General features: G+C 32.7%; 1 protein-coding gene across 7 annotated transcripts in view; it reads left to right on the top strand.

Moving 5' to 3' along the window:
• The window catches only part of Trmt11 (tRNA methyltransferase 11), a 51,026-nt gene that overhangs the window by 18,006 nt on the left and 14,187 nt on the right, over nucleotides 1–18,833 (top strand). For all 7 annotated transcript variants that reach the window (XM_076859761.2, XM_076859763.2, XM_076859760.2 and 4 more), the window contains 5 exons: nucleotides 5,450–5,530; nucleotides 9,592–9,756; nucleotides 11,037–11,109; nucleotides 11,227–11,358; nucleotides 16,099–16,219. In XM_076859761.2, the coding sequence (XP_076715876.1) occupies nucleotides 5,450–5,530; nucleotides 9,592–9,756; nucleotides 11,037–11,109; nucleotides 11,227–11,358; nucleotides 16,099–16,219 (572 nt within the window). The remainder of the gene's footprint in view (nucleotides 1–5,449; nucleotides 5,531–9,591; nucleotides 9,757–11,036; nucleotides 11,110–11,226; nucleotides 11,359–16,098; nucleotides 16,220–18,833) is intronic.

Genomic DNA, 18,833 nt, shown 5'->3' with positions numbered 1-18,833 from the left:
TCCATAGATGTGTGTACTATGATAATTTCTTATTCTTGGATGTTGGTATTTTTTAGTGTTTTGTTTAAAACTAATGTTTTCAATGAATAACCTTTGCAATGTTGAGCTAATGGAGCTAGGACAAATTCCTAGACATAAGATTGCTGGGTTGAAGAGTAGAAGCCTAGGTAGTTTTGTTAGAAGTTGCTAAATTCTTCTCCATTATACAGTCTGGATTCCTGTCAACAACATAAGAGAGTTCTTGTTTTCCCACAGTCTCACCAGTTGAATATATTGTCAAACTTGAAGGTTTGCCAGCTGGTTAGGTAAAAATGGTATCTTAGTGTAGCATTAATTTATTTCTTTTATTAGAGAGAAATCTAACAACTTTTCCATTTACAGAGCCATTTGCATTACTTTTTTTGAAATTGGCTTCATGTCTTTTGCCTCTTTTTGTACAGAATTTTGGGTTGTTTTTGCCATTCTTCTTTTTTTGGTACTGGGAATTGAACTCGGGGTACATAACCACTGAGCCACATCCCCAGCCCCTTTTCGTATTTTATTAGACAGTGTCTCACTGAGTTGCTTAGGGCCTTGCTAAGTTGCTGAAGTTGGCTTTGAACTCACCATCCTTATGCCTTAGCCGCCTCCGCTACTGGAATTACAGGCATGCACTACCATGTTTGACTTTGCCCTTTATTTTTAAAGGTCCTTTGTTAGACATTAGTGCAACACACACCCAGCCCCCACCCCATTATCCATGATATATGTTGCAAATATTTTCTCCCAGCTTCTAATTTACTTGTGAGTTTGCTTGTAAATTCTATTTACCATGAAAACACTTTCCCTATATTCATATTACAGGGAAATTTCTCTGTTTTCCTCTAGTACTTTTGTAGTTTTATTTTTTTTTCTTTTATATCTTTGGTTCATTTAGAGTTTATTCCCTTGTATGATCTGAGGAATTGATCTGATTTATCTTTTTTTCCAAACGTTCAACTCTTTATTAATCCTTAATCTTGTTCTTGGACTTTAAAAATGTTTGTGAAGAATTTTTTGAAATGAATACATGTACAAAATAAGTATGCAGACATATATCATAGATGAGACCATAGAGTTAAAAAAATAATTGTCATTGCATGTAAAATTTCCTTCTTGATATAGGTGAAGCTGGGTATATTATAGTGTGCTAATATCACTGTGGTCAAGATGTTGACTGTCTTTAGTGTAGTGAGGAGCAAGGACATGTGCTGTGTTTGCTTTAGAGCAGCTCCTTACAGTGAATAGTATATCTATATCCCTAGTATATCCTCTGACTATTTATCTAGAAGAATTAATATAAAATGAAAAGAGGTTCTTGACAAAGATGCTGCTAAAGTATAATTTCATAGCTTGTGTTTGTAGTTTGAATATAGTTTTAGGAAATAAGTCAGTTTTGGTACTTTTGTTTTGAAATTGATCATAACCAAAAATTGTGACCAGAGAGTTCTTAAGCACATTTTGTCCTCTCTCTTGGGCCTTTTGCCTCATTGATGGGTAGTACCTTCTGAAGGATTAGAATAATAAATAGCTCTGTGCCCTTCTCTGTAGCCTTAGCTTTCACAAAATATTTGATGATGTTTCTACCTTTGGTTTCCTTTCTTTAACTTTTTTTTTTTTAATACAGTTAAGTTTACCTAATCTGTTTTCTATTTTAAAGGAACATAATTGAAATTTATATAGTTTCCCAAATGGATTTTTCAAAAACTACTCCTAACTTGTGATTTTTCTTAAGATTATAGAGTAAGGTAAAAATCTTTTTACTGCCTAAATGCTTTTTTCTTTTAGACAGTTTGCTACTGTTGTGTAGAATTGCATTAAAAGCTGCAGAAATATACTTTCCTTTCTATTTTAGCAAACACGTCAGTTCTTGTTTTAGTAATTTTTCTTAAATTGTGTAAGAATTGTCCAAATGAAGACACATGCTACTGGGTTAGTTCTCAGTAGTTAGGATATAATCTGATATGAATGAGTATAGCTAACAGAGTGATTAGCAAAGCCCTGCCTGTGATATGCTATAATGCTTGTATGGTATGCAATTTTTACTGAGTATGCAGATTTTCTTATGTAATTTAATTTGTTTAGTGATAAATTTTGCTTTTGTTTAACTGGTAAGTGTGTTAGTAAGCTTTTTGTCACTATAATAAACTACCTGAGATAATTAACTTATGAAGAAAAAAGATTTATTTTGGCTCATAGTTTTAGAGATTTCATTCCATGATTGAACAAACCCATTGCTATTAGACTTCTGGTGGAAGTATTGGATGGTAATGGCATGGAGCACATGGCAGAGCAAACTGCTCTTCTCACAGCCTGGAGCAGAAGAGGAAGGGGCCTAGGTTCTAGCCCCAGAGAACACCCTCAAGGATTTAAGGACTTTAAATCACTAAGCTTCACCTCCTAAAAGTTACAATACTTCTCAGTAGCACCACCCTTGGGACCAAGACTTTAACATATGGGCCTTTAGGGGTGTTTCACATGCAAATGATAGCAATAAGTTAATGTAATATAAACCAATATATACTTACTCTAATTGGTGTTGACCTCAAAGGAGGTAGTATGGTATTTTTTTTTTTTTTTAAAAGAGCATGTAGAGTGAGCTTTAATATATTTACCAATTACTGGATGACTTTGAGCAAGAATCTTGTCTGAGTTGCAGCTCATTATTTGTATAAATTGATAATAGTAATATATTGTGATGATTAAGTATATACAATATTCTTAGGTTGTTAACCTGACACATGGTAGACATTGAGTGAATCGTAATGTTTATCATTGTTATTTTGTTAAGAACTTAGATGCCTTTTTGGTGAAAGATGTTACATATAGCTAATAGTAAATGGTGATGATGAGTAACTTGACCATGAATTCACTTTCTCTTTGACTAATTTTCAAAATATTTATAGTTTACAATGATTGCAGCGAGCTAAGGAATTGGGGTTTAAAAATAATAAATGTTAATTCTTTATTCATAATTATAATAGTTGATGCAAGTGTCTGCTGATTGCTGAAGGTACCATAGAGCTCTGAAGCCATAACTATGATTCTTTCTCATCCTCTCTTCTCAAATGAGTCAGTTTTTCTAGTTATGATTGAGCATCCTTGGCCTTGTCTACTTTTTAGATGACTGCTAGGTGTAAGGATAGCTCTGTTAGAAATTTTGTCACTGGAAAAGAGAGGCATGGGTTCTAGGTGTTAGGAAACTGACTCTTTCAGGCCTGGGAGGAGACTATGGGGAGGAAAAGAGAAGTTTGGAGAGTGAGAGAATGGATCTTTATACATCTTTGTAATATTCTCTATTTCCCATTTTCCCATAATTCTTGTAGTCCCCTTTTTCTAGTCCCCTGTTTCTGAGTCTTATAGATTTTTGTCTAGTAGAATTTCTGTTTTTAGCAGTATTCTTTTGCAAGTTTATTTAAGTAGTTTTTTTTTTTTTAAGGTAAAATAGATGCAGTATTACCAGCTTTTCTCTTTTTCTCTTAGCAAAAGCAAAGCCCAGCAAAGCTTTCCATTTAGCTCTCTAAAAATGCCAATCTTGAATTAGTTTCTTTATCATGGAATAAATTCTACTTATTATATTTTTTTACTTGTAAGATATTACCCTAACCTTAAAGGGGCTACTGTTTTTTGAGAAATTGAAATTATAGTGGTTATTGTAATGAGAAATTAAAACACCAAGTTGCTATTCTACACTAATTATGCAGTAATTTTATTTCAAATAGCATAAAAAGAAGTGGGTGAGTCATGTTACCTATATTCTCAACACTTCACCCTCCTTTTTAAGTGCCTCTTTTTCCACCAAAAGCCTCCAAGAAAATTCCAACCAAGGTATAACTAAATGCAAAAATGCTTCAAGTTAAGGAAAGAACCACTAGAACTAGATGATTAGCAGTGAATGAAGAGTAACCAGTTCAGAGAAACCAATTTATTATGATTTTATTTCTAAAAACTAAAAGCTTAAAAGGCACAGAGTTAACTAACAGATGTAGTCTAACAGATTATTCATCTCCTTTCAGCAGTGTACTGTAAATTGAGTCTTCTCAAAACTCATTCTAACCAAATGGATAAGGTTCTGTTAAGGAAGCACAGGAAAGCTTTTCTGTTCCCCTTGACAACTAGTTCTTCTAGGTGAGTATCTGCCTTAATTGGCAGAATTGTAGTAATTCCTCATGATTTGGGTGAAGTGACTTTGTGAGTATTCCAGGTCATCACATACAGTACCTTTCCTAAGTATGGCCTGCTCCATTTCTAGACTAAGAATTATGAGCTCCTTTTTGCCTTACCTCTTACACAAATGCTTTCAGCAGTTAGTGTGAGAAGCCATAGGTTTTGCCGTACTTTTAATCCCTTCCACTTCTCTTCTTCAAAGGCTCCAATAGGGATTAGTCAGGCATAATATTTTCCTGAGCAGAATATTTTTAAGTAATGTTATCAGACTGTGTTTTAAATGGATATGGGAGGAACACTATTATTTTGTAGATCTTGACCCTCTGGAGGCACTACCCATCTTAATTTTAAAGATTGATTTCAAAAGGATATAAGAACCCTAGCTTTTTTCTCTGCCAAGTCTGTGCATATATTTTAGTCTAAGAATATATTTCTGATTTCAGCTTGACTGACAGAACTTTCTATATTATAGCTAATTAGGACTTGAACAAGAACTAAAAGCATTTTAATTTGAATAAAAATGTGAAGCTTAATGAAAATATAATTATAAAAATTTAATTTTTTCTTCAAGGATTCCAAAATACTATTATTCTCTCTTTTTTTAAAGTTTCACTTGAAAAAAAAATCATTATTAGGATTTTTCTTTTTTGAGCTGATAACATCTGTCAAAATGTAGTCTTGTCAAATTGTATTAGGGCATTTATTCTTACTTTGGTTATAACTTTAACTAAACAGAAAAATAATTGTATTAATTGTTTTGTGTTTGATAATAGTTACCTAGAAATTAATAGTTTAAACCAAGAGCTAATTACTTGATTAGTTGCAGGTGTAACAATATTTTAAAATAGGATATAGATTACATTTTGTAGGAATGAATGTTTCACATATGCATTATGTTTCCTTTAGTTGTTTGAAACTCTGACTTTAGTGAGATTAAAATCCAATTATCAGAATTTATGTATTTTTAACTCTTTGTGTAAGCAGCTGTACATACTCATTTTAAATAAAGAAGCAAGTCATTTCTGTATAAACCTCTTAAAATAAGATAAAAAAAAGTCTAAATATACATTATTTTGACCAAAAAAGATATTGTCTCCCCCATCTGCACCCCAGTTCTGTGTCTTACTAAATAGGACAGGATCAGTATCATTACGGGGTACTCTGCCTGTGGCTAATTTGTAAAATTCTGGATCACATTAAGTAGGGAGAGAAAGAATAGTCTGGGACTTCCTGCTTAACAGATCATAATTGTGTGATTTTTCAGGTGGCCTCCTGATAGCATCTGCTCATTTTGGTGCATATGTATATGGGACAGACATAGACTATAATACAGTTCATGGCTTGGGTGAGTAGAACTCACAGTCTTTATTGTTGAACCAAATGTGCCTTTCAAATAATAATAAAATAGACTTATATGACTTTTTATGTTTAAAATACAAAATTGCAATATAATTATACTTTTTACAAGTAAGATTTCATCGAATATCTATTTTTTACAAAGTGATAACAGTATGTGCATAATGATTTGGAGGAACACAGAGATGAATAAGAAAAATACCTCTCCCCAGAGGTATTTGTAATCTTAATAAAAGAGGTTAAAAAAAAGTAGGCAAACTATAGATTTATGAGCTTGAAATTTAAGAGAGAAAAAGAGGAAATAGTGATTTTGTAATCCATAAATACATATTATGAAAATATATATAGTTTATATAATTTAAGATTGTAACTATCCATTTATTCAGTAATCATATATTGAGTATATACTGGATTAGTATTTAAAACCTAATTTTTGAAATATCACGTAAATTTTGACTTTCATAACTGACCAACGCATCTTTGAAACACTTAGGGGACAGTAACTTTAAAGATTCTATCTTTAAGTGAGAGTAACTTGAGATAAGAATCTGCTTTACTTTTGGGGCAGTTTTGGAATTTTTTTTTGGTACCAGGGATTGAACCCAAGGGCACTTAACCACTAAGCCATGTCCTCAGCACCCCCCTCGCCTTTTTTTTGAGACAGGGTTTCACTATGTTGTTTAGGGCCTCACTAAGTTGCAGAGGCTGGCTCTGAACTTGCAATCCAACTGCTTCAGCCTCCTGAGTCACTAGAATTACAGGTGTGTGCCACCACATCCAGCAGTTTTGGATAATGCATTAAGTTTTAAAAGCTTCACTGATGATGTGTATTTTGATGGAATTGAATCAAATTGAAAAAGTGTTTCCTTATAGCTAAATAGTAAATTAAATTTTATTCATAATTTTGAAAGTATTGATCTTTATGTTTGTATTTCACTATGGTAATTTAAATCAGCTCTTAAAACACTTCTTCCTTTTGGTTATTCCTGTTTGCTATAAGTCCTTGTATAGGTGAGACTTTATTATGCTTTCTTTTCTTTTACTGAAGCAATTGATGTATTGTACTGATGTCCTGTCTTTTTTCCTACCTTGACTCTAAGAAATTTAGTAATATTTATGAGGAAGAAAAGTGAGTTTTATTTTTAAATGGTTTACATAAAGGGGCTAACCAGAAAAGTATATTCTTTGTCTGCATTATATTAGAATAGACAAAATTCTAAAAAGTGTTCAGTTTGCTTTTAGTAGAAGCATTGTGCCTGCTTTAAGGATATTGTCCTATATAATTTATTTGAATTTTTATTTTTTAAGATTTTAAAATTTCTGTGATAGTCATTCTACCAGGAATATTGTTTCCTCAGATCTTATCAAAGGTACTGCTATTGTATATCCTCTGAACTTTATGCTTCTCATCTTAGACTGTATTCTAAAATATTCTCAAGTTTCTCCTACTTTAAAAGTGCAAAACCTTTCCTATCAGTCCTGTTGGGGGTTTTGCCAAAATCTGCTGAAATACTAGTATTTGCTTGCTGTCTCCTTTTCCTCATTTCTTACTCTTCTTACTCTTTCTTTAGCACTTGTTTTTCAGCTTCGATGTCCATAAATCTGCTGGAAATGCTTAGTGAGGCCACAAAACTAACAGTGTTTGGCAGTGTTGACCCTCACAAACCTTCCTTGGTTTCCTAGATAGTGGTCTCACTCTGTAGTTTGACTTTTTTTTTTTTTTTTACTGTTTTATCTCAGTCTCCTTAAGACCTTGCAATTTTCTTTGATCTTTGTTTGCATATTGCCTCTCTCCAGGCAACTATCTTTGACCCCTGATCATATTACACTGCATGTTGTTCTGAGTTATGTCATTCTCTTTTTTATTTTTATGTTTATTTTTTTGTTTTGTTTTTATTGTGAATTTTAGATCACATAGAACCATGTATAAATATTTAAGAGTAATTTTAGAGCAAACTTCAATGTGACTGGCACCTAGGCCAACAAAAAAAGTCATTCATTCTCATGAATGCAACATGTTTATGTATGAATATCTCCCAAATGTATGTGTTCTGACCTTCAGCTACCTGCTGATTATCTCTTTTAGCAGAATATCTCTTTCTGAAGGTTCTGTAAGTACCTCAGGTATATCATGATTATGTATCTCAAACTTTCCACTTAAGCTTGTTTTACCTTCTGGTTTCTCTGATCTTAATCACTGGGATCACCATACACTTAAGTCTCCTAAACTAGAAACTTCTGAACTTTTTTGGCCCTCCCTCAACTCCCACTTTGACTTTTCATCAGCTATGTCTGCATTTAGCCTCCATGGCCACAGTTACTGCATTTCCCAAGTTAGCTTTCTTCATTTCTGTTTTATTTATCTGTTCAACACTATCTCTATGTGGGACTATTTACTGCTGGAGGAAATGGCCATGTTCTAGTCAACTCTGTTTTTACCAGTAAATGCTTCATAATTGGCAAGTGTTTAATGAGTGTGTTAAGGCTGTTTTACTTGGAGTTCTGTTAGATATCAGTGTGTTTTATTGTTCAAAATATATTTTTAATAACATTGAAATAAAGATAATGGTTTACTTGCATACGTAAAATAAAGATTTTGCAAAAGTCAATATATGGGATGATTTTAAACTAAAAACCTTCTTCATAGCAAAGGGAACAATCAAAAATGTGAGATAGAATCTGCAGAATAGAAGAAAATATTTGCCACTTGCACCTTGGATAGAGCATTAATCTCCAAGATATACAAAGAACTCAAAAAACTTAGCACCAAAAAAACCCCCACAAATAACCCAATCAAAAAAACCAGCAAAGAAACTAAACAGGCATTTCACAGAAGAAGAAATATGACTAGTCAACAAATATATGAAAAAAAGTTCAACATCTCTAGCAATTAGAGAAATGCAAATTAAAACCACACTGAGATTCCATCTAATGCCAATCAGAATGGCAAGTATCAAGAATAGAAGGAATGGGACTGAGGTTATGGCTCAGGAGTAGAGCACTTGCCAAGCACGGGTGGGGCCCTGGGTTCAATCCTCAGCACCACATAAAAATAAATAAACAAAATAACTTAAAAAAAAAGAATACAAGTAACAATAAATGTTGGCAAGATGTGGGGCAAAGGTTCACTCATATATTGCTGGTGGGACTACACATTGGTGTAACCATTCTGGAAAGCAGTATGGAGATTCCTCAGAAAACTTGCAATGGAACACCATTTGATCTAGTTATGCCACTCTGCGATATATATCCCAAGGACTTAAAATGACCATACTACAGTGACACAGCGCATCAATGTTTATAGCAGCTCAGTCCACGCTAGCTAAGCTATGGAGCCAACCTAGGTGCCCTTTAACAGATGTATGGATTTTAAAAAGTGCGGTACATGTTAACAATGGAATATTACTCAACCATAAAGAAGATGGAATTATGGCATTTGCTGGTAAATGGATAGAACTGGAGACTATTGTGGCTAGTGAAATAAGCCAATCCCTCAATACTAAAGGCCACATGTTCTCTCTAATATGTGGATGCTAACACACAATAAGGGTGGGTGTATTGTGGGGGCGAGAAGTTCATTGGATTAGGCAAATGGGAATGAAGGGAAGAGGGAGAAACAAGAATAGGAAAGACAATAGAATGAATTGGATGTAAATTTCCTGTGTTCATATATGAATATACAACTAGTGAAACTCTACATCATGTACAGCCACAAGAATGGGATCCTAAGTTATAGTCCTTGTATTTATAATATGTTAAAGTATACTTTATTGTCATGTGTATCTAAAAAGAACAAATAAAAAATAAATTAAAAAATAAAATTCCTCATAACTCATAGCAGTTAAGCTAGTATGAATATGTGGTTGCTTGACTGGAAAAAAAGAAAATGAAGGTTTTAAATCAAAGCAAATTTTATATAAGTTAAGTGTGGGTTTAGATGAGTTAAAACATGACTTTTAGCTAAACAACAGGAAATAAGAATGTTCTGTTTTATCTAATACTTTCTACCTTTCTTTTCTTTCTTTCTTTCTTTTTTTTTTTTTCTTTAAGGAAAGGCTAGTCGGAAAAACCAGAAATGGAGAGGACCAGATGAAAATATCAGAGCCAATCTTCGTCAGTATGGTCTAGAGAAGTATTACCTTGATGTACTGGTTTCAGATGCATCTAAACCTTCCTGGAGGAAGGGCACATATTTTGATGCCATTATCACTGACCGTAAGTTTATTTTTATACAAAAGTAGTAGTGGGATTAGTTGTCTAGTCATTTGCCTGTAAAGTACAAAATGTGTCATCATAGACACAGAATGCCAACTTGTACAAGTAGTACTCCTCCCAATTTGTTCACATAGGAAAGGAGAAAATTATTAATGTAAGGTCGATTATAATTGAACTAAGTAACTATGGGTTTTCTGTTTTGTTTTTTTAAACAAATATAATAACTTACCACCTGTTTTTCCCTTCAGCATATTGTTTTTTGAGACATTTGTTTTTATATTGACTAATTAATTAATTGGTTGTTAGCATACTAAAATGTTGTTTAGAGTTGTTATAGCAAATCTCAGAGAAGAGAGTTTCAGGTGTCACATATTGCAAGCCTCTTAGGTTTTGTCTTGTCCTTTTCAGTGGTATCTCCTTTCTAGACTTAGAATAAATTTGGGGTTCTGTGAAATAAGTTTCAGAAATATGAATGAGAACTTATTTTATATGCCTTGTGAAATCTTAGGATTTTTAGGTTGTCTATCTAAGACTAGATCTGCCTTTTTAAATAGTATTTGGCAGTAATCTATAAATAGTGGAAAAGTCAAGAACCATCTCAGCCCTGTTTAGTTTTTTAATAACTTAGATGGCTTCAATTCTAATAAAAGAAAAACTATCAAGGCATTACAGTGTTGGTGTAATACTCTACTGTCATGTGTAACTAAAATGAACAAAGGAAAAAACAATGTCAGTGTTAATATATTTTATGAAAATTTGGACTTTTTATTAACAGTTTATTTGCTTCACCACTATGTATGTATATTAATTTTTTTTAGTGAACTTGAGAATAAGTTGTGTACATTGTGGTCCTTTACCTCTGTGCATTAGTGTATATTTCCTAAGAATAAAGAGTGTCTTAGAAAGCTAAAGAGTTCTCAGTTTCAATATACTGATACAATACTTAAATCTACAGATTGTCATCCAATTTTGTTAGTTGATTCATTAATATCCTTTGCAGCATATTTTTTCTCTTTGAGTATAAGAACCACTCCAGAGTCAGTTATTGGATTTAGTAATGATATCTTTGGGGTTTCCTTTATTTCTGATACTTTCATGGCCTTACTATGTCTTTTATGACATAGACATTTTTGAAAATACAGTCAACTTTTTATGTTAGTTATTCTCAGTTGGAATAGTGTGTAGGTGATGTTGTATCCTCTGGTGTCACATTTGGAGGCACATTGTATCTATTTGCCCTTCATTGGTGATTGGTTCACTATTACTTATTTTCTCTCTAGCTCCATATGGTATCAGAGAATCTACAAGAAGAACAGGTTCACAGAAAGAAATACCAAGGGGGATAGAGAAGTGGTAAGTGAAATTTAAATATGAAGAGTTATTACTTTGAGAAGCATGTTTCTTCTCTTTAGTTAATTTCAGTAGTCTTAAAATTTTCACTGATTTTGAAATTTTGTTTTCTTTGTATAGTCCAGAAAGCCATGTTCCTGTTTCCTTGAGTTATCACTTGAGTGATATGTTTTTTGACCTGTTGAACTTTGCAGCTGAGACCCTCGTATTAGGTGGAAGACTAGTCTATTGGTTACCAGTGTATACACCAGAGTATGTAATTTTAATTTTGTTTTTCTTAAAATGTTTGCATATCTAACATAATTTTCCCCTTACCTCTAATTTTATTCAAGGTATCTTTTATTTAATATGTATTGATAGCCTTTGTTTACCTACATAAGTATGAAAAATGATCCCTTTCCTATTATTGATTGGATTGTTTTGACCTTTTTATATTTGGGGTGGGCAGACCATAGCCTATGGGCCAGTTACGATTCTTGGTCTGTTTTGGTAAGGTTCTTGAGCTGAGACTGGTTTTTTCACTTAAAAAGGATTGTTAAACGTGCACAGAAATGAATATGTGACAAAATATATGTAGTCCACAAAACTGAAATGATTTATTTTCTGGCCCTTCACAGGAAAAAGTTGCCAATGCCTGTTTTACACCATAGTTACCTCAGTGTTTAGTGTATCATAGCTATAGTTTAGTGTATCATAGCTATTTTAGCAGTCTACACATAGTAATTTTCAGCAATTTAGCTGAGATATTCATGTGTTAAAGAATGCTAACTTTCATAAGTATTGTCTCTTATGATTACCTTAAATGTAGTAAATATTTTTTAAAGCAAAGGTCTAAAAAAAGTTATGCATATATTTAAAGCCTTGTTTATGTTTAACATAAACAACAACAAATACACCTTTTCTGTCCATATTATAGGGGTCCTCTAGCTACCACTTTTGTTTTCCTCTTCCTTTTGCCAAAATGCTGCTTGAAATATTTGTTTCCTGTCTCCTTTTCCACAGCTCTTCCTCTTGAGACCATAGCAGAAGCAAGCCACCTGCTTTTTAAGTTGCAGAGCTAAAATTTAAAAAAAAATATTTTGAAGTAACTTCAAACTTGCAAAAAAGTATCAAATATAAATATAAAACTCCCATCTCTACCTTCATTCAGATTTTCAAAATATTAGCCATTGTTTACCCATACCTTCTATTCCTGCACATACCCATATCATTAGTCTCTTTTGACACATTTGTAAAGCTGCAGGCATAATGCCTTATCACCTGTACTTACTCCATTGTATTTTTTAGAAACTAGTATTTTTGGCTAACACCATCAACTATAGAAGTTTGAAAATCTGCATTGATAACAGTTGCTTGTCATGTTCATGGATTCACATTTTACCAATTTCAATCCATACAGGAAAATATGCTACATTTTTCTACATTATCTTTTCAGTCTCTTCCAGTCTGGAATATTTTTCAATTTTTCTTTATTTTTTGTGTTTTTAATAGTTTAATTATAGAGAATGTGATTCATATTCTGAGGGTTGACCCTCAAGCAGGATACATGTTTCCTCTATGAAAAGACTGAGGTAATGCTTTCTTACTAGGAATAATACAGAAAATGTTCTTTGTGCAGCACATCATGGGGCATATAGTCTGCCTTGTGATGTTAACTTTGACCATCTGGTCATGTTGTTGTCTATTAGGTCTCAATTCAAAGTGTTCGTTTTCTTTGGTTAGAATTTCCAAAGATTACAAAAATATCTTGTACGTTAACAGACCCTGCTCAGTTGACAAACCCATTTTTTATACCCACAAATATGGTGGTTGTCAAATGATGACTTGCATTCCATCATTTTTTCTGCATTTGTACATTTGTATTCTATAAAGGAGAGTTGTCCCTTCCCTTCTCTCTCATTTGTTTATGATTTTATTTGAAGTAGCATAGAGTCATGTATTCCTGTATTATTCATTGAATTATCACTTATTATTATTTATTTTGTTGCTCCAGTTGTCCCAGATTTAACTAGTGGGAATCTCTGTGGGCTGGCTCTTCTGTACTTTAAAAGTTTCCTCATTTGTTTTTGTACACATCCTTATGTTCTAGCATACCTGATTGTCCACTCTTTGTAGTTTTTTATTTAAATATAATTGAAATTTTATATGATTAAGAATTTCTTTTGAAGTTCTTTTATTCCTTTAGAAAAGCTAAATTTGTAGGTACTTTAAATGTTATTTCTAAAGACCAGTTTGACACTAGATTTTTTTTTAGTGACTTTTCTAAAATTTTAACAATTTTGCACAAAAGGATATGTTCAAATACATATAAGCAAAGGAATGTTTTAGAAATAAACATGGGAGACATATTTTAATTGATTCTTTTTTTGCCTTAGATTTTATGTTGAGGGATAGATAGACTTTTTCCAGGTGTGTGGCTAGCACACATGGGAAGACCATGTGGTGTTTATTTCTCTTATTTGAATCTGGAGCATTATTTCTAGATCCTCTAATGTTCTTTACTACACCTCTATTGTTTCTTCTCCCCTTAAGTCTTAAAGGATCTTTTCAACAAATTATTTTTATTAATTGCTAGCTTACAGTGAACTTAGTTTATCTTGAGTTTATGCTAGAAAAATGAACCATTTTTACTTTTGTAGTATATATAATCCAAAAATCTTCATTTTTTTTTTTTTGGTAAAATAACACAGTAGCAAGAATTTAAGACCAAAGTCATCTGTAGGTTTTAAATAATATTCTTGCTTCTAAATTAAACAGTTTAGAATTAGTCTATTTATCTTCTATTGAAAATATAGTTTTTTATTAGATTAAGTACAAAAATTTTAACTTAGCATAGATTGGTTTTAAGAGTTTTTTGTTTCTAGTATGGTGAATGTAGACTTTTAGTCCTGCTGTAGAATTAACTTACTTAATCAAATCCTGTTATATGACTCAAGTTCAAAATTAAGAAGTACATATTATAATTAAGTTAAGGTATTATTGAAACGGGGCATTTTGAAAATTCAGTTAGACATAATAAAAACAAAATACTACCTAAAAGCTCAGTTGCATTTGAAAATTGTCAGAACTAATTATAAAGAATTTTTTCATTGTTTGATGATTTTAATTCTAGTAAAGAAATTAAAACTTACAAACTTTTGCTACTTTTCCTCTTGTCTAGACTCTCCCTAATCCAGTATATAAGATATTTTACCATTGTCACAATATCTTTATATTTTCATTTTAGTTTATTCTGTTATGGCCTTTCTTTCCTCTGCTAGTAAAATTCTAGTTATCTTCCAAGATGAGGCTTAATTGTCACCCCTTCTTTGACACTTTTCTACTGCTTCTCAGCCGAAATAATCTGTCCTTCCTCTGTACTCTGTGGTCGATACTTACCATTCAAAGAGACTTTACTATATGATATCACTATAATCTATTGGTGTTTTAGGGTTTATTATTACTTTTTTGGGGGGGTTATTTTTACTACTTTCAAATGATCCTGAACATCTGTGTTCTGTTCATTTAAGACAGGGCATAAGGTTGGCTCATGTGTGTTGGAAGTGATAATAGGAGTCACTAAGCTACTGAGTGATACTGTGGCTGTTTGCCCAAGTTCAATTAAAAATTAAAAAATTAAAAATGATGACTAAGAAGCCTAATAAAATTCCCTCATCAGATTTGGCAAGACATTTTTAATTGTAGTTATATGATTTCATACTAAATGATCCCACAACAGCAGGCCTTACAGAGAGATGTACTTCTATAAGAAGTACTTCTATAAGAAGTACATACCTGACTATATAGAGAATATTAAAGAATTTTTACATGAAGTGAAACTGAAATGGTTATAACTTCTTGTAAAGCTCTAAGGAAAGAGTCAGAGAATGACTTTAAGAGAATTGTTCCTACTGATAATAAAGTGAAGTTGCAGTATGAATGTTGCTTGGTAAGTGGGTGGTGAAGGTTCTGAGCATTTGGTTGAGGTAATAAGGGAGAGCTTGTTGAAGGTCAGAGATCTGGCAAAGTCAGAAAGAGTGATGATGAAGGCGGTGTTGACACATTAGAATAGTTAGCTAAGATCTTGGTTTTTAGTCAGTACCTTTCTCATTTTGGATCAGAGCATTAAGGTTACCTGTATAATAAATGTGTGTAGAGACTATCCAGAAAGGTGTAAAGATTTGCAAAGGAGAAAAAAAAAAATCTGTTAATCAGTGTTCTAAAGATGCTCATACCTGGTGAGTTTCTTCCCTGCTTTTATTCTACATTCTGCTTCAGAACTTTGTTCCATATTTGTCACCTGTTTCCTCTGCCAAGATTGGTACCAACAACCTGGGAGATCCAGGTCACAAACTATTGCATCTTTCATGTGGTACATGTATTGAAGAGCACAGTCTCCACCACCCATTGTCATGGCTTCAGTATTATTTCCTAGTTAATGTGACCAGATGACTGATATAATCTACGTGCTTAGTATATTTGAATAGTTGTATAAATAACTTTAGTCTAGTATTTACAAATTTAACATAGATCTTGAGATATTGTAATTTTGCAGGTGCATTTCATTTTATAGGGGAAAGTATATGCCATAGTGCACTTTATATTTTGGTAATTTATAAAAGTCTCCAAACCAGTCAGTATGTCATGAATGTCTGGGGACTGTAGGATGTACATCTCTCTGTAAGACCTGCTGTTGTGGGATCATTTAGTATGAAATCATATTTGTGATTTAAATGTTTGGTGCTCTTTAAAAAACGTACTTATATTCTTTCTCATTTTCTTTTCAAGGGGTAAAAAAATAAACTGCATTTTTTTGATGTGGTAATATTTAAATACTTTGCTGTAGAAATACAGGTAGGCTATTTATGGATTCTATGGACAGTTAGCATACGTGGAATAAAATGGTACCTTGTAGAGGAAAGACCTCCCTCACCACACTGGTTATAACCCCATGATGATCCTGTGTGTATTGCACATGTGAATGTTCATACTAGTTAGCTATTCTTTCTTCAGGTACACTGAAGAGATGGTACCCTGGCACCCTTGCCTGAAACTCATCAGCAACTGTGAGCAGAAGCTTTCTAGTCACACATCAAGGCGCTTGATCACAATGGAAAAGGTGAAGAAATTTGAGGTAAATTGCTGGAGTATTTTTAAAATAAATTTTGGAGGAATCAAAATTAGAATTTTTAAAGTTGCTTTTCCATAGTAGAATTTGTAAATGTTAGTCCTTGAGTTTCCCTGATGAGTTCAGGAAGAGATTAAAGAGATTAAGTTCAGGAAGAGTTAAAGAGATTTGTGTCAGGGATGGGGATATGGCTCAAGTGGTAACACACTTGCCTGGCATGCGCGGGGCACTAGGTTCAATCCTCAGCACCACATAAAAATATAATAAAGATGTTGTGTCCACCGAAAAACTGAAAAATAAATATTAAAAATTCTCTCCCCCCCCTCTCGCTTTTTAAAAAAAAAAAAAAGAGAGAGAGAGATTTGTGTCATTTGGTTTGGGTTAGAGAGTAGGAGTAGGATATAGAAATTGAATAGAAGAGTAATAGAAGTTGACCCTAAATTCTCAAGCTTTATTTGACATCCTTGTTGCAAAAGTAGAACCTATTTAATTGCAGACTATAATAAAGAGAAGATATTTGTTTATGTGAGGAAGAAAGTAAGGCCTAATTTGTTAAGGCTCAGTGTTTATATTCATTCCCTCTCCTCCCTTCTTTCCTCCTCTTCCTCTTCCTCCTCCTCCTCCTCTCTCTTTGTATCTCTCATACACACAACTCATGTAAGCTTGAGAAAGAACAAAACATGTTATTTTCTATCCAGATCAGAATTGATATGAGTAATGCCTCATAATGGAGCTTAGTTTAGATCTATAAATGCTTTTTGGACTTCACTTCTCTGGATTGACAACAGTCTAGATGAATGAACCCACCTTTGCTTTGTGTTGGCAGAGTCAGCAGAATTGCAGGATGGTGGTGTCTGAATATTTGTCATACCCATCTCTATCTTTATTTTCATTTAATTTACATCTTAAGGATCTTTTATAGTAGTGAAAACTATTATTTGTAAAGTGCTGTTAATGTATATTATTTTAAGTCATTCTTATTTCTGTCCTTATTTCCACTTGCTGTCCTTACACTTAGTTCTATACACTTGGTTTATGCTGACCAACTCCTCCCAAATGATCTCTGTCCTTCACACCTCATTCTTAAATAAATTTTCTGAAAATGCTGCATTTATTAAGTCACTTTTGTATACAAACTATTTCAGTGATTTTTTTTGTATGCAAAATATTTTGTTTTTATGACTGAATAATGTTCACAATTTCCAGTATGACATAATTATCCTCAGTAATTAGGCTTCAATATCAAAGCTTTTCAGAAAAATAAGATATACATATATGGAAGTGGTTGATATGTGTGTCTGTGAGTACATACATTCACATATCTACATGCGTAGACATATAGACATATGTAATGTGATCAAAATGAGTGTGTGATAGTAGTTTTTAAAGTAAAAATACTAGAAGTTTATATTCAAATGACATACTTGAGATGGTGTCTTTGTACTCATTTTATTAATGTCATAATTATTTAGCATGTTCTTAAAGTTTATCTTTTTGTTTACCTTTAAAGAAATACATTCATATTAAATAGTTATTTTGCTTTATACTATTGCTTTGCATTTTTAAAAATTTGGGCTTTGCTGCTGAAATTTTATATCAGACAGTTTACTTAATTATTTAAGTTTTTTTGAAAATTAAATCATGTTCCAAGGATAATGATTTACCATTAAACCTTTAGAACATTGTATATCAGAAATTCTAGAAGTAGTTTCCATATTATTTGTTACAGTGACAGTCTTTCAAAATGACAGTTTTAAATACCAGCATTTATTTGGCTGGATATTAGAGCCTCTTTTCTTACTACACATTTTAAACTCAGTTGATCGACCACTCCCTCTCTAAAACCCATTGCCTGATGCCCTATAATGTGTTGAATGCTTTGAGCTGGTGAGTTGCTTCATCTCTACAGTATCCATATGCTTTTGTTCCTACTAGCTGAATGGTCTGTTTACAAAGAGCCAGTTGTGTTCCCAGAGCTGTTAATACCAAATAGATTTGTTATAGTAATTACATAATCTAGTGAAATACTGTTAAGACTAGTGAAATAGAAGTATAAGAATAAAATTGTCATTTTTATAAAAACTAAATTGAGTGCTTTAGAAGACAGAATAAAGGTAGTTGCTAAAAAAAAATAACACAAATTGGGAAAGTGTTGGAAAATAGTGATCACTGGACCCAGATTGCTTTGAAAGAATCTTTAGGTTCCAGTATCATCTTATAGAAGTCAAATTGGAAATCTTTATAGGCCTACTTTATATCAAAAAGATTTAAAAATCAATATACACTTTTTAAAGTTAAATTAAGATGTTTATATATTTACAAAGCAAATGTGTGTGCCTTAAATTACAGATTTATTTTTTCATAGTTCTGGAAGCTGGAAGTTCAAGATCAGTGTGTTAGCAGTTTGTTTTCTGATGAGACATCTCTTCCTGGCTTGCAGATGTCCTCCCTTTTGCTGTGCCCTCACATGGCCTATCTTCTGGGCAGTCCTCCCTCTTGCCTTTCTTCTTACAAAGACACCAATTCTATTGGATAAAGCCATATCCTTCTGTACTCTGTTAGCCATAATTACCTTCTTAAAGACCCCCAACTCTAAATGTAGTCACATTGAGGATTAGGG

This window comes from Callospermophilus lateralis, chromosome 6 (assembly GCF_048772815.1).
Source record: "Callospermophilus lateralis isolate mCalLat2 chromosome 6, mCalLat2.hap1, whole genome shotgun sequence".
Lineage (NCBI taxonomy): Eukaryota > Metazoa > Chordata > Mammalia > Rodentia > Sciuridae > Callospermophilus > Callospermophilus lateralis.
Note: the sequence above shows the minus strand (reverse complement) of the source record. Positions and strands in the feature narration are given on the sequence as shown.